The sequence below is a fragment of the Sus scrofa genome, chromosome 5, assembly GCF_054392235.1.
Source record: "Sus scrofa isolate SSC_HxYL_T2T_F1_AM1 chromosome 5, Sscrofa_HxYL_maternal_Yorkshire_Landrace_v2.0, whole genome shotgun sequence".
In the NCBI taxonomy this organism is placed as follows: Eukaryota; Metazoa; Chordata; class Mammalia; order Artiodactyla; family Suidae; genus Sus; species Sus scrofa.
In genome coordinates this window covers 74,558,552-74,573,527 of record NC_139387.1, presented here as the reverse complement: position 1 = coordinate 74,573,527, position 14,976 = coordinate 74,558,552, and the positions used below count along the sequence as shown (strand labels likewise).

Here is a 14,976-nt window from a genome sequence, read left to right as displayed (position 1 = left end):
ATCCATGAGGAGGCAGGTTCGATCCCTGGCCTCACTCAGTGGGTCAGGGATCCGGAATTGCTGTGAGCTGTGGTGTAGGTTGCAGATGCAACTCGGATCCCACGTTACTGTGGCTATGATGCAGGCCAGTGGCTGTAGTTCCGATTTGACGCCTAGCCTGGGAACTTCCATATGCCGCAGGTGTGGCCCTAAAATGCAAAAAATAAAATATAAAATAAAGTAAAATAAAAAACAGCAACAACAAATAGCCCAACAGCTGACACATTTATTATGTGCTTATTGTTCACCAGGCCCTTCCCTAAGTTTATGAAATAGTTCAGTGGCCACACTAACCCCACAAGTTAGCTGTAGCCTCACTTTACAGGTGAAGAAATTGAAGTGTAGAAAATTTCAGAAATTTGCCCCAAACCACAAAACTAGCATGGGGGGGTGCTTGGGTTTCATTCCCAGTCATCTTTTGGGGTCTGTACTTTAATCACCATGATATACATTTTTTAAAGAATATGAATTATCTGAGAGTTTTAAGGGCTGCCCTTTATTATTCCAGAATTATTCCAGAGATGGGATTGCGAACTAATATTTATTGATGCGTTAGGTATTTTGCATACATTATTTTTATTTGTTATCTTATCCATTTTATTTGTTAATATACCCATTTCTTATTTTGCTTGTTATTATACTCATTTTCCTGATGAGAAAAGTGAGGTTCAGAGGGGTTAAGTGACTTACCTAAGATCACACAGCTAGTAATTAATAGAGTTAGGAACTGAACCCAATTCAGTTTGACTCCAAAGCCCAGGCTTTTTCCATGATGTACAATGCCTTCCTGAAAATAGTAAATATAATAACCCTTGGGGCTGAACTCCAGGCTGAAAACATCTTTCCTGGATCTTCTAGAAATCTCTCTCTTCCTCCATCCCCCCCCACCCCCAGACTTCTTTTTTAGCCCACACTCCACCCAGTGGTTTTCACACTGGTATTCTCGGGCAGTCTTCTGCGCCAGCCGAAGACACATTGAAACTTTGTTCCCCAAACCAGAGCCCCCAGACCGGGCAGGCGGCGGGTTGCCCGTGGTGGGAACAGGACGGCCTGCTCTGCTGCTCCCTGGCCCTTTTCTCCAGCCCCAGCAGGCGGGCTGGGCTTGCAGCCTCCCCACCAGGGGCCTGGGTCACCCACTGTGTCTGACCCTTGCCTTCTGGACTCTCAGCCCCCCTGCTGAGTTTTCCTCTGTTCTTATCAAGCTCTCCTCCCAACTCCGGCATAGTATGTCCCCTCGGGGCGAGCTGAGCTGCCAAGTCACAATTTTTCTTAATTCTTCTTCCCAAGCCCAAGTTCCCAACACTCCAGAAGCATAGGATCTGCACGTGGGAAACTTGAGTCTCCCTCTGTGGACCTCAGTCAGCTTCCGCCCTCCCGGGCCCAAGGCAGGGCAGGTTCCTGGGCTGCGTCCTGGGCGCCCTGTCTGGAGAGACCTCCCAGCCCTCTGTCCGAGCCCGAGGGATCCTTTCTGTGCACGCTCAGAGCCTCTTGCTGCACTGAGCTTCATGGCAATAATGACAGAAATGGAACAGTGCCCTTCAGATCAGGGGCCACTGGGCTTTCCCGAGAGGACACTCCCTTGCAGTGTCTGGGGCAGTATTACAAGAGGAGAGGATTTGTGATGTCTTGTCTCAAAGGACCCATACAAGCTCCCGGGGCACGTCCTCAGCCTGTGGCGTCTGCGGAGTTTTGTGTGCATTCCTGTCCTCACTTTCCCCTTTCCTTCCTGCCCTTTCTGTCTCCAGCTCCTGAAATAAATCCCAAGACCCCCACTCCTTTCCCCATCCTAATTTTCCCTCAGGTTTCAAAAAGCCTCCCTGGTATCTCTGATCCCTGCATGCTCTGTCCTTGCTGGCCCTGCCCCCTTGGGGGTCTTCCTCTGTGCTTCCTGCCACTGAGTCCCTCTCTGGTGGCAGCTCCTGCTTCCCAAATACCCTGGGGATGGGAGTCGCTGTGGGCAGAAGGGACAGAGGGCTAGAGAGGGTCTCCCCCTTTCTTCACCCTCTTTCCTGCTCTGTCCCCATCCCCGTAGAAGTGGAAATAGAGCAAGAGGGGAGAGTGCTGGGGGTGGGGTGGGGGTGCCACTTCTCAGGGGTTGGAGGGCAGGGGTTCCCACATCTGGCTCTTCACTAGGGTCACCCAGGAAGCTCTGAAATCATACAGACTTCTGGGTTCTCATCTAGGCCTAGAGATTCAGGGTCTCGACTGGGGATGCTGGCTGAGGAATAGGTGAGATCCTGATGCAGTCAGCTGGCACGGGGTCCCTCGGGCCCACGACAATGCCGAGGAAAGTGGGCATTTGGTGGGGTGAGTGGTGAGAGGGAGAACAAGGGAGGTTGAGGGAGGTGGTGATGGTGAGGCAGGCAGGAGGCACAGGTGGGGGCTGAGGAGTTGTGGACAGATGCAGCTGGGGGTTTGGTGCATGTGAGCCCGATCTTAGTGGAAGGAAAGCAGGGTTCTGTTTGGGGGCTGGGGGCAGGGCAGGGCAGGCAAGAGACAAGAAACGGGGACACAGGAGTGTTAGGACATCAGCCTGACAAAGTCCACAGCCATAGCTTGAAGCTCACGTCCTCTGAAGGCAGGAGGTGCCTGGGGAGGGTCTGTGGCCCCAGGACCCCACCTCCTGCGGATCTGCAGGCATGCAGAGTCCTCTTTGCCTTGATCTTCGTTCTCTTTGGGATGTTATTCTAGCTGTTAAATCTCAATCATAACATGCTCAGGCCGGGCCAGCCAGCTGAGATAATAACAGTACAACCATACCCTATGTTTAGCTGGAGAGCTATTTTCCCCCCAAGGAGTACAAAGGCCTTCACACATGATTTCTGTTGGTCCTCATGACTTTTTGTGAGCTGGGGATCACTTCCTATTTTTCAGACAGAAATTTTGAGGTGCGAGGGGCAAAGCCAGATGCCCGTGATGGCACTGGTATTAAAGACCCTGGATCCTGGGTTCCTTCCAAACTCAGCTGCGGTGGGGTAGGGGGTGCTGGAGTGGAACCAAGTGGGGAGAGAGCCCCGCTTTTTTTTACATTATAAAAGCATGGGGCCGGCCTCATGTCGTTCCAGAGCACCTGCCCACCAGCCTCCATTGGGGTGGGTCCTTTAACCTTCCATGGCCAAATGTCGTGCCATCTTTGTGGCACCTGAGAAACGCTGTCTAGAGGAGCCCAGGAAATAGAGTCCATCAGGATAGTGTGGTTGCAGGAGTGCCCGCATGGGCAGAGGGCAGATTCTGCCATCCCAGCCAGTGCCTGGCTCGGCCGTGGAGCCCAGATGGCCTGGCTTCCCCGAGTTGCAGTTTTCTTGCCTTTCGCTTTGTAGGTGTGGATGGATGCTGGCACCCAGATCTTCTTCTCCTTCGCCATCTGCCTCGGGTGCCTGACGGCCCTGGGCAGCTACAACAAGTACCACAACAACTGCTACAGGTGAATGGAGGGAGGAGGGGCTGAGCTACCGTCCGGCTGCACAGAATCAGGGGAGGTGGGAAGGGTGCACCAGCTCGTGGATTTGCCTGTGCCACCCCCAGTCTTCACTCCACTTTCCGACACCCCAGGGCTGCCAGTTGCTGGGAGGAGCCAAGGCAGATGGGGCGGAGGGGAGAGTTGCGATTGGCTGGGAAACCACAGTGGGCGGGGCCCAGACCCCGGCTAATTGCCTGGGCAGTGGGTGCAGGCGTGTAAGCAAGCCTGCGCGGGAGTGACGAGTGACGTCCCCCGGAGGAGTCCTGTCCTGCCAGCTCTGTAGCTGTGTCGCAGCAAACGCTGAGTCCCCTCCTCGTGGGTCCTTCCGGCCCACCTGGTCACGTCAGAGAATTTAAGTCATCTTTAATATTAGCGAAACGAAATCATGTCCTGCATTTCGAAGTCAAATTTAGGTGACTAAGAATTACCTGTTGCTTGGGGTTACCCATGCCCGACTCCTCGCCATTCATGGGCCAGGCTGTGTTGTGTCACAGGGGGAGTGTCCCAAGAGGTACCTTGGCAGCAAGCCTGGAAGGGGAGGTTGTGGGTAATTTTTAGAATCTGTGTTACTTCCTTAGGACCTCATTCTTGTAAGAGGGCCATGGTTTAGTCCAGTCTGAGCTTGTGGAGTTAGGGAACAGAACCAGGCCCCTGGGCATTCATCTCAGTTCTGCAAAGGGCTGGGATCATGTCTGCCAAGCAGGCTAGGTCCCCTGGGTTCCTTGGGAGACCTGAGGCTCTGGCTGCCCCCTGACCCACCTGTCCCCACCTCCCCACCTACAGGGACTGCATCGCCCTCTGCTTCCTCAACAGCGGCACCAGCTTCGTGGCCGGGTTTGCCATCTTCTCTATCCTGGGCTTCATGTCTCAGGAGCAGGGGGTGCCCATCTCTGAGGTGGCCGAGTCAGGTGAGTGGTGTTTTGGGGGGGGTGGGGAGGCCTGAGACAGTGGCTTCTGTGAGCTTCGTGAGAACCTTCACCAATCAGCTGGAACCTGCAGGCGTTTCTGTTGTCACCTACAGTGTGGGGGACCTTTCAGTGGCTACGACCTAGGAAGACCTGAGGTGGACAGGTCTTTAAACAGCAGTTCCAGCTTTAAGGGTGAATGGGTGTGCAGAGATCATGTTCCTTCCCACCCTGGCCTCCAGCTCCTTACCCTGGAGGCAACCAGTGTTAGCAGGTTCATGTTTTTCCTTCCAGAAATAGTTTAGGCTTTTATGAGAAAAAGAATACACACACATCTGTACATACACCTCCATCCATGCATACCTGTTACTGTTTCTGTTTCTTACACCCTGTAACAACTAATGAGAAGGTGCTAGTTACACTGTCCTGCATGTTCGCTTTAAAATGTATCTCAAGAGTTCCTTGGTGGCTCAGCAGGTTACAGATATGGAGTTGTCACTGCTGTGGCTCAGGTTCTATCCCTGGTCCAGGAACTTCCACATGCCACAGGCATAGCTGAAAAAATAATGAAATGTTATCTCAGAGGGAAGTTAATACAGGCACATAGGGATTCCTTCTTTAATTTTTTTTTTAATTTTATTTTTTGGCCATCCTGGAGACCTGGGCTAGGGATCAGATCTGAGCTGCAGCTGTGGCCTATGCCTCAGCTGCCACAATGCCAGATCCTTTAAGCCACTGTGCAGGGCCAGGGATCAAACCAGCTGATCCTGTTTTGCCACACTGGGAACTCCCGAGATTCCGCCTTTAAGTGCCTGCTTTCCCATCGTGCAGTGCTCTTGTTGCTTTTATATAAAATCATGGACTTGTCCCCTAGGTGGGTGAGCTGTCAGTGTTTGCCTTTGCTCACCCTGTGCCTGTGGACTGCACACTTGCTCTCTGTTACAAGACAATTTCGTATATTTTTTTTTCTTTTCTTTTTTTTTTTTTTTTTTTTTTTTTTTGGCCTTTCCTAGGGCCGCACCTGCGGCATATGGATGTTCCCCGGCTAGGGGTCTAATTGGAGCTGTAGCTGCCGGCCTACGCCAGAGCCACAGCAATGCCAGATTCGAGCCGCATCTGTGTCCTACACCACAGCTCATGGCAACACTGGATCCTTAACCCACTGAGCAAGGCCAGGGATTGAACCTGCAACCTCATGGTTCCTAGTCGGATTTGTTGACCACTGAGCCATGACGAGAACTCCCCGACTTTTGTTTTCACAAGACAATTTTGACCGAATGTTCACAAGCATGGCCCTGTCACACAGAGTCCCGAGCACCAGGCAGCTGACAGCTCCGGTTCTTATTAAAAACGATCATATTTCTCTGTTACAAAGCGCTGCTCTATACCAGGTGCTGAGCCACGTGTTTGCTAGTGTCTTGCGATGGGGAGCTGAGGTAGGCATTGTCCCTGTCCCTCACCAGTGTGGGAGGCAGGCTCAGGAGGTAACAACTGCCCCAGGTCACATGGTCATACCCTTCCTTTCAAAGGAAGCTTCCTGTAGAGAAGCCAGGGTGCTGGCCTGTGACTCTGTTCCTGCCATTCGAGTCAGCCCAGGGCAACGTTAATGTATTTATGAGGATGTATGTCAGTGGTATTCTGAAACTCATGGCAGTTCACCTGCTGTAGCATGACAGAAAAGGCTCTGGGTGCAGAGGGGGCCAGCGGTGGCCACTAGACCCAGTCTAGTCTTGGAGGTATTTTCTTTTTCTTTTTCTTTTTTTTTTTTTTTTTTGTCTTTTTGCCATTTCTTGGGCTGCTCCCACGGCATATGGAGATTCCCAGGCTAGGGGTCCAATGGGAGCTGTAGCCACCAGCCTACACCAGAGCCACAGCAACTCGGGATCCCAGCCGCGTCTGCAACCTACACCACAGCTCATGGCAATGCCGGATCGTTGACCCACTGAGCAAGGGCAGGGACCGAACCCGCAACCTCGTGGTTCCTAGTCGGATTCGTTAACCACTGCGCCACGACAGGAACTCCATTGGAGGTATTTTCTTTGGAACTTTACAGAAACCACAGAGCAGTTAAGGGGGCACAGAGGCTCCAGGTCCATCTGGCCCCTCCTCCCCCTCCTCGTATACTGGGTCAGTGTCACAAATGTCCATGGTCTGCTGGGCCCCTGAGCCCTTTTCTGACCTCTGGTTTGGGGCAATAGATCTGGAGAGTGAGCCCTGAGGATTTGGAGTAGATCTTACAGAAATGCGAGTGATTACCCTCTTCCTATTTCCCAAAATCCTTTAAATACCCACAGCCTTTAGGTTCTCTTCCTACCAGTGAGCAAACAGTGGGCAGTGTCTTGGAGATGGGGGACCTGATCGAGGTTTGGGTGGATTCTCCCGGGGGAGGATGATGGGGTTCGCTTTGGAGCTCCTGTGGACCCGTGTCCCACACTGGGAAGCCAGCTTGGGGTGGCACTGGGCCGTGTCCCTTCTCCCCGCCGCAGGCCCCGGCCTGGCTTTCATCGCCTACCCCAGGGCTGTGGTGATGCTGCCCTTCTCTCCACTCTGGGCCTGCTGCTTCTTCTTCATGGTCGTCCTCCTGGGGTTGGACAGCCAGGTATCAAGAGGTGGCCTCTCAGAGCCCGAGACACAGTGGTGTGTGGGCTGGGGGCAGGGAGCAGTGGGCACGATGTGGACTCAGTGCTCTGGAGGGCCTTGGAACAGCTGGGGCTGGGCGAGTGTCCGAGCAGACGCCCTTCCAGGGACCAAGGGGAGCTTTGGAGGGTGGGTGGGTGGGAGGTTGGCGGGGCTGCCCCTGGGAGCCCTGAGCCAGAGCTGTTGATGGAGCTTCTTGTGGGGCCTCTCGCCCTCCGATTCTCCACCCGCTCCTGCAGTTTGTGTGCGTGGAAAGCCTGGTGACAGCACTGGTGGACATGCATCCCCGTGTGTTGCGTAAGAAGAACCGGAGGGAGGTCCTCATCCTCGGAGTGTCTGTCACCTCCTTCCTCGTGGGGCTGGTCATGCTCACAGAGGTGAGGGTCTGGGTGGCTTGCAGGTGGGGCCCTGGTGGGGAGGAGGAGCCAAGGCAGAGGACTGGCAGGGGGGCAGGTGGGGGGCCAGGGGAGAGGGAGGGAAGGGGGAGGGGGCGGGGAGGCTGCTGTGGTTTCCAGTCTCTGCCTCTGGCCTTCAGGGCACAGGGGATTGGTCCTTTCCCACCATAGGAAGCACCGACTTCTAGCTCAGGGCATGGCTGAGGGGTGATTTGGCTCCATATAAGCTGAGAGGTATAAAAACAGTGGTTGGGAAGTCTTGGATTGCGAAAACCCGCCTCCCCAGCAAGATCCCACCATCTCCCAGACAGCTGACCCAAGTTCCAGGGGCAGACTTCAAAGCGAGAAGGGAGCCTGGGCGGGTGACATTCTGAGCGAGGTCTCGGGGGGGTGGGGGGCGGGAAGGAGGGAGTAGGAGCTATCAGCTTGGTGACCATTGATGGCCCCTATCCTGATCCTCCGCCAAAAATGCATGCTGTCTTGAACTCTGGGTCAACCCCTACATGTTCTCAGGGATAGTGAACAATGGCTCTGTTTCATCCATCTTCCTTCCAAAACAATCATAAAGCATCACTATTGTCTCAAATCTGTGTAGCAGTTTATGGCTTACAAACTACACGCTCTTCTCATCTGTCTCCTGTGGTCCTCCTCACCTCGGCTCTGTCGCCCAGGGTGTCTGTTTTCTCTGGATAAAGTCTGTGTCTCTCTCCCCCTGGGCAGGGCGGTATGTACGTGTTTCAGCTCTTTGACTACTATGCAGCCAGTGGCATGTGCCTGCTGTTCGTGGCCATCTTCGAGTCCCTCTGTGTGGCTTGGGCCTATGGTGAGTGACTTTACCCGTGGTCCTGACCCCAGCACTCGCCTCTGCCCAGGGCTCTTGGACAAAAGAGAGACATCACAGCTCACACCCCTTTTTTCTGGGACTCCCCTTTACCCAGCGTCAAACCTCCCAAGGATCCTACACAGGGACCATAGGAGGAGCCCCCAGAGGTCGCTTTGTCCACCCTTCTGGTTATGGTTGCCCCCAGAGGTGGGCCCCTCTCCTGTCCCATCCAAAGCTTTTCAGCCTTTAATAACCTTAATCATCAGAAAGTTCCTGCCTTTGCCTAAGTCAGGTTCTGTCCACGCCGCTTATGCCTATGGGTTCCAGGGAAGCATTTACTCCTGGCAATGCCTGGCAAAGACACCCCTGATATCTTTTTTTTTTTGTCTTTTTGCCTTTTCTAGGGCCACTTCCGTGGCACATGGAGGTTCCCAGGCTAGGGGTCTAATCAGAGCTGTGGCCACCGGCTTATGCCAGAGCCACTGCAACACAGGATCCGAGTTGCGTCTGTGACCTACACCACAGCTCACGGCAACGCCGGAACCTTAACCCACCGAGCAAGGCCAGGGATTGAACACGCAACCTCATGGTTCCTAGTCGGATTCGTTAACCACTGAGCCACCACGGGAACTCCGACTCCTGATATCTTTTATGATTGGTCTTTGCCCTTCCCGGTCAGCGTGGTCCCCATCCTGCTGCTTTGGGAGCTAAAGAATGTCCTTTCTCCCCCTTCCTTCTCCTCTTCATGGCAGGAGCAGGGCGCTTCTATGACAACATTGAACACATGATTGGGTACAGGCCATGGCCCCTCATCAAATACTGCTGGCTCTTCCTCACACCAGCCGTGTGCACAGTAAGAGAACCTTCGGGAGGGAGGCCAGATGAAGGGAGGGATGCTGGTACAGGAGGGATCACGGGCCATGAGCCCTAGAAAGGGCTTCTCCATGGTGATTGAAAACCATTTTAAATTTTCATTCATCCTCCTGGTGGATTCTAGAAAATGCCAGCAGGATGCCCTGGAAACACCTCCTGGGGGTGTGGCTTTTGGACAGAAGGTGGATGGAGATGGGGAGGCAGATTGGCCCAGACGAGCCTGGAGGCAGATCTCCTCTGCCAGCTGGTCCAGGGGGCCCCAGGCTCCCCCAGCCCCATTCTCTTCTACTGTCACCCTCAGGCCACCTTCCTCTTCTCCCTGATCAAGTACACCCCGCTGACCTACAACAAGAAGTACATGTACCCGTGGTGGGGCGATGCCCTGGGCTGGCTCCTGGCTCTCTCCTCCATGGTCTGCATTCCCACCTGGAGCTTCTACAAACTCAGCACCCTCAAGGGCTCTCTCAGAGAGGTAGGAAAGCATCCAGAGGATGGGCTGGGGTCCCCCTGTTGGTCGGTGGCTGCCCGCCTAGGTGGAAGCTGGTACACAGGAGGGCCAGGGATCCTGGTGCAGTCCTGGGGAGGGACGGAGTGGGTGCTTGGAACTCTCAGAAAGAGACAGGGTGCTTCCGAAACACCAGCTATGTGTATAGGGTTGGCACCTGGAGGGCACGTTTGTGGGCGGGGAGGCACGTCGACGTGCCCCCCCCAACTCCCGCTCATGACAGATGCCTCCACTCTCCTTGCAGAGAGTTCGCCAGCTCATGTGCCCAGCTGAGGACCTGCCCCAGTGGGACAGGGCAGGACCCTCTGCCCCGGCAACACCCAGGACATCACTTCTCATACTCACAGAAGTGGAGTCTCACTGCTAGGGGGACAGGCCCTGGGACAGTCCAGTAAGCCTGGCTATGGGGACAGTTGCAGAAGGAAAGGGCAGCAGCAGCCCCACTGTGTTTCTTTGTCCCACCGGGGTGGGCAAGACAAGAGGGGACATGTTGGAATCCTCCTCCTGAGCTGGGCTTCCACCCCAGGTCCTCTGCTGCAGGGGTGGCTGGACCGGTGTGAAGGGCCAGTATTAAGGGGACTTGGGAGGCTGCGGGAGGGACAGGAGCTCTTTTTGGCTTCACTTCATTCCATTAAATCCACCTTCTTCCCACCAGCTGCTAGCACTTCCGCCTGGTTCCTGCCCCACCTCACTTGCTGCCTTGACCACCCCCTGATTTTTAAAGTGGGCCCTTAGGCCTGCCCCCTCCCTCCCCCTTCCGGCACCCCTCCCCCCAGGTCCTCCATCACCAGACCGTCCCGCAGATGGGCTGGCTCACCTCTATCCCCGCACCCGCCTCACCCCGCCCCAGTCCCTCCCCTCCTCCTTCACTTTGTGGATGAGAAAGGCAATGGAGGTTGGGGGGGGGGCGTGACAAGGAAGGAGGCCCCTGAGCCCTTGCTGGAGGAGGGAGGAAACGATGGTGAGCTTCTTCCCGCCCGATTTCCCTTGCCGTGTCCTTGTCTGACCCCAGCCGCCAAAACGGTGTGTGTGCGCGCCCAGGGCTTGGTGCTAGGGGCGCGAGAGAGCGACAGCGGCGACCGCTGGCCCCAGGCGGCAGGTCCGCGAAGCTCTGGCAGAGCGGGGCACTACCCGGCTCGGCCAGCAGAGGGAGCACCTTCTCCGGGACCATCACCGCGCAGCTCGGCCAGCAGGATGGACTCTGACGCCGCCACGAGGGGTGGCACCGCGGCAACCTCCGCTGGGCTGCAGGGCCTGGGCGCTTGGATCGCCTGACAGGAGACAGGTGGAAGGCAGAGCCTTTGCGCCCTCGGGGCAATGGACGTGGCCTCGGCCCTGCAGCGCCTCTCTCCGGGAACGTGTGTGGAGGGGGGCGTGGGGAATGCGGGCACACAGCGCATTTCTCCCCGACCCGTGGAGGTTCTCTGTTCAGATGGCTCTTCTTCCAGGGCTGTTCCCGGGAGGGGGATTCTTAGAACTGCAGACCGAGCTGCACAGTATTCCCTGGGTGATTTTCTTAGTTTACTTGTCAGGTAGTGGGAACGTGCACTGAAGGCTTTGCCTGAAGTCTTTGGGTTTTGATTCTTTGTTGTTGGGAGAGTTTATAAAAATCAATGACAGCAGCCCTACTGTGTGTCAGTCCTGGCGGCTCCTTCCTGGACAGTGACTGGCTGTGCACTCCCATCCCCCCCCTCCAGGGTGCCAGGCTCAAGAGGGTCCTAAGATGGGAGAAATAAGTCTGCTGGAGAAACAGGCAGGAACTGGAGGTACCACACCTGGCATCCCCACACGTCTGAGAGCATGTGCGGTGCACTTGCTTCCTGATGCTGTGCTGTGCTCAGGACCCACAGGAGCAAAAACAGATGCATCTCTTGAAGGACAAATGCTATGAGAGAAGAGCGCAGGCTCTGAGAAAAAACAAGTGGGTGTGGGAAGGATGATCTAGTTCAGGGGGTCTGGGAAGGCTGTTCTGAGGGTGAGATATGTCTCTCTCACCATCTGACCGAAGTTGCGAGACCCTGGGCGGCCAGGGAGGCGGGCCGGTCAGTTGTGGAGATTGGCAGCTTTGTTAATGTCAGGACAATGTGAACCAGGATCAGGAGGTATGGGTTCTAGTCCTCACCTGCTGTGGACCTGCTGGTTTCTTTGTGGAATTCGGGTCTTCATTTTCTGCAGAGATGATACTGTACACCCCACCTACACTTGGGTTTGTGGACATATTTCAAGCAAATTCATCCTATTCTCCACGACCCTACTCCCCCCTGCCCCACACTGGGCTGTCAGTGAAACAGAAAAACCCAGAAAGAGCTTAGACACCTCTTGCTGCCTCTCTGGCTTTCCCAGCCCCAGGCATCAGGCTGTATTGGACCCCAGAAAGAAGGCTACACATTTCTGACCTAAGCATTTTTCCTAGGAGGCAAGAGAGAGGAGCTAAAATATCCTGCATGCTCTGGCCCAAGGGTCCTGCTCAGCACCAGCAGTTTTGTCCAAGAAAAGCAAGACCTGAGTCCTCCAAGCCCTGATCTTTCCCCTGATTCTGGGAGAGCAATGCCCTCCCAGAAGAGGGAAGACCGGGATCATTTTTTCCCTCAAGCTGCATCCATCCATCCATCCATCCATCCATCCATTCTTCCATCCAACCATCCATTCATCTATCTTTCCTTCCTTTCCTCCCCCCCTTCCCTTCTTTCCTTCCTTCCTTCCTTCTTTCCATTCATCCTTCCATACATCCATTGGGTGCCTACTCTGAGCCAGCACTGTATTGAATGCTAGAGGCAGAAACAAAGAACTATGAAATGTGACCCTTTAGATAGTCAGAGTCTGGAAACCAGTATGCTGCAGTGGAATGAGTGTGGATTTTTGGAGCCGAGAGGCCCAGCCCAGCTTCAAATCCCAGCTCCCTCATTTACTAGTATATGGTCTTAGGACACATCATTAGCTTCTATTCATCCCAATTTTCTTATCTGTAAAATGGGCTAATAATTCCTACATTTCAAGGTCTTGTGAGGACAAACTGGGGTATGTAAAGCACTTGCCTGAGTTAGATGCTCAGGAACTAGTGCCATGCCAGGCCCTCTAAAAGCAGGTGTGGGTTAGAAGATGGCCGTGGTGAGGAGAACATTCAGTGGTTTTCACTGCAGCATGATAACAGATTCATTTAAGCATATTTCATCTTGACTCTGGACCCTTCCCAACATAGAAGCAGCCCAGCCCAGGTAGGGTTTCCAGGTAACTTAGGGATTCCTACCTTTTGCAAAGACAGGGGTCTCCTGCCTCCAGGGGTTTACCAATTGTTCTGAATGCCCAGTGGGTTGGGTGGGCTTGAGTAAGGGGGGGATGGGAGTTACAGGGAAGCCAGGTCTAGCAGGGCAGCTCTTGTCCTGTGAAGTGAAGAAGAGATGACACAGGTAATCCCTTATTACAGAAAGTCCTGCAGAAAGCCTACACACTGTAGGCACGAAGTAACATTTTCAAAAGAATGACTGAACCAGGAAACGCATCCTCTGCCCAGCCTGATTTTCTTCCCGCCCGCTCCCCCTCCCACAGAGACTGGGCCTTTTGTCCTGGAGTAGCTGCAACCAGGTGGTCACGTTGACTTTGGTGTCCCCTCGCAGCGGGCTGCGTGGTTGACACACGGTAGGCCCGGCGTGAAGGGTCAGGGCATGGCAGCGAGCAGTCACCGCATCCCAGCTGAGTGCAGGGGAAACGCCTCTGCCTCTGCGGAGCTGCACCCTCCCCGGCTCCGCCCACCCCCAGCCGCCCCGAAGACACCAGGGGTCTGAGAACTGAGGTTGCCCTGGCTTCCTCTCCACGGGGGGCCCACAGGAGGTGCCAAGTGGGGGCCGGAGGGATGCTGAGTGGGGGGGCTGCTCGATGGAAAACTACAGGCTGAGACTCTCACTTCACACCCCGGCCCTGCCGGGAAGGTCGAAAATGCGAAGGGGAAGCAGAGGCAAAGGGAAATTTCCCTTTCTCCCCGCAACCCTCCCCCACAGCAGCCGGGGCTGAAGCAGCCCGCTGTTGTCCGGAAGGAGGCATTGGCTGTTCTGAATGAGTGGCCAAGGGCCGTCCTGTCCAGCGCTGTGAAGACCTCTCAGGAACAGCAGTGAGGACTGGGCACATGGAGGGGAGACAGACACTTGTTCCACAAATACCAACTCGCCACTGATGGCTGCCAGGCAGTGGGATGTCCCAGCCGTGGGCTTCCTGCCTGAGACTGGACCCTCCACCATCCCAGCCCTTGCTTCAGAAGACTCGCAGCCAACACCACCAAGTCCCCTGAGGCACCAGCAGCACCCTAAGCCATGTCCCACCTTGCCTTTAGCCCTCACAGCAGGTCTGTGAAGTGGGTGTGTTACCCACGCTTTACAAGTTGGGAAACAGGGCTCAGATGCTTGCCTGGCTGACCAGTAAATGACAGAGGAGGAGGTCAGACTCAGCTCTGTCTGCCTGCAAACCAGTATCCTTTCTAGATTGTGCTTCTGGGGGTGTGCTCTGGGCACTTTCTCTAGGAAAATCCCAAGGAAAAGGGTTGTGGTTGTGAAGGTCCAGAGCTCTGCCTTGAAACCACAGGGGCAGGTACTCGGTGGAAAACTCCAGCGCGTGATTCACCTCCTCCCCTGCCCTCGTCAGCGAGGCCAGCTCCCCTCCCCAGATCTCAGTTTCAAGCTTGGGAGCTGGGGGCGCCTGTCCTGCTGCCCTGGTGAGAGAGAGAGACCTTGCCCTGCCCATCGTCTCCTCCCTGGAAGGATAAGGAGCCGAGGTGAGAGGGGGAAGGGAACAGGGTTGAAGGAGGAGAAGGGAGGGGAGGCGGGTGCGAGGCTGAGCCCAGCTGGAGGGGTCGACCTGGGGCAGCATCCACAGGGGGTGGGGGGTGGGGTGCTGCCGGAGGGAGGCGTGGGAGGGGGCCTGGGACAGAGGACTTCCTGGGGTTGGATGTTGTAATCCTGGCTCACAAAATTTTGACCTCAGTCCCTTCTGTTGCTTGTGGTATTTCTCTGCCCCTTCACTTCCCAACACACCGGCTGGCACGCGCGCGCGCGCACACACACACACACACACACACACACACACACACACACACGCTGCTGTCGGTCTGAGGGTCCCAGGATCACGACTGGATTCTGAGCTGGGAGCAACAGGAGGGTGCAGTCTCCCCCGGGGGGCCCTGGGACGAGGTTCAAGGCTGAGCAGAGCCCAGGAGTCCAGGACGAGGTGAGCGGGAAGGGCGGGAAGGGCGGGAAGAGCGGGCCAGATCCCGCCCCAGAAACCTGGGGGAGGGCTGGGTGGAACCATGTGTTTGAGCCGCGAAAAGTCTGGTGTTTTGGGAATCTTAGGAC

General features: G+C 55.3%; 1 protein-coding gene across 10 annotated transcripts in view; it reads left to right on the top strand.

The window, feature by feature from the left end:
* Positions 1-11,259, top strand: part of SLC6A13 (solute carrier family 6 member 13) — a 36,497-nt gene extending 25,238 nt beyond the window's left edge. For 2 of the 10 annotated variants that reach the window (XM_084956979.1, XM_084956977.1), the window contains exons 8-15: positions 3,360-3,463; positions 4,283-4,407; positions 6,891-7,003; positions 7,281-7,418; positions 8,157-8,259; positions 9,012-9,112; positions 9,434-9,604; positions 10,293-11,259. In XM_084956979.1, coding sequence (XP_084813105.1) covers positions 3,360-3,463; positions 4,283-4,407; positions 6,891-7,003; positions 7,281-7,418; positions 8,157-8,259; positions 9,012-9,112; positions 9,434-9,604; positions 10,293-10,352 — 915 coding nt within the window. In that variant the 3' untranslated portion in view covers positions 10,353-11,259. Of the gene's footprint in view, positions 1-3,359; positions 3,464-4,282; positions 4,408-6,890; positions 7,004-7,280; positions 7,419-8,156; positions 8,260-9,011; positions 9,113-9,433 lie in introns of all 10 variants that reach the window. The other 8 variants (XM_084956978.1, XM_005664093.4, XR_014803988.1 and 5 more) reach the window with 4 other exon arrangements.
* The last annotated feature ends 3,717 nt before the right edge of the window (positions 11,260-14,976 follow it).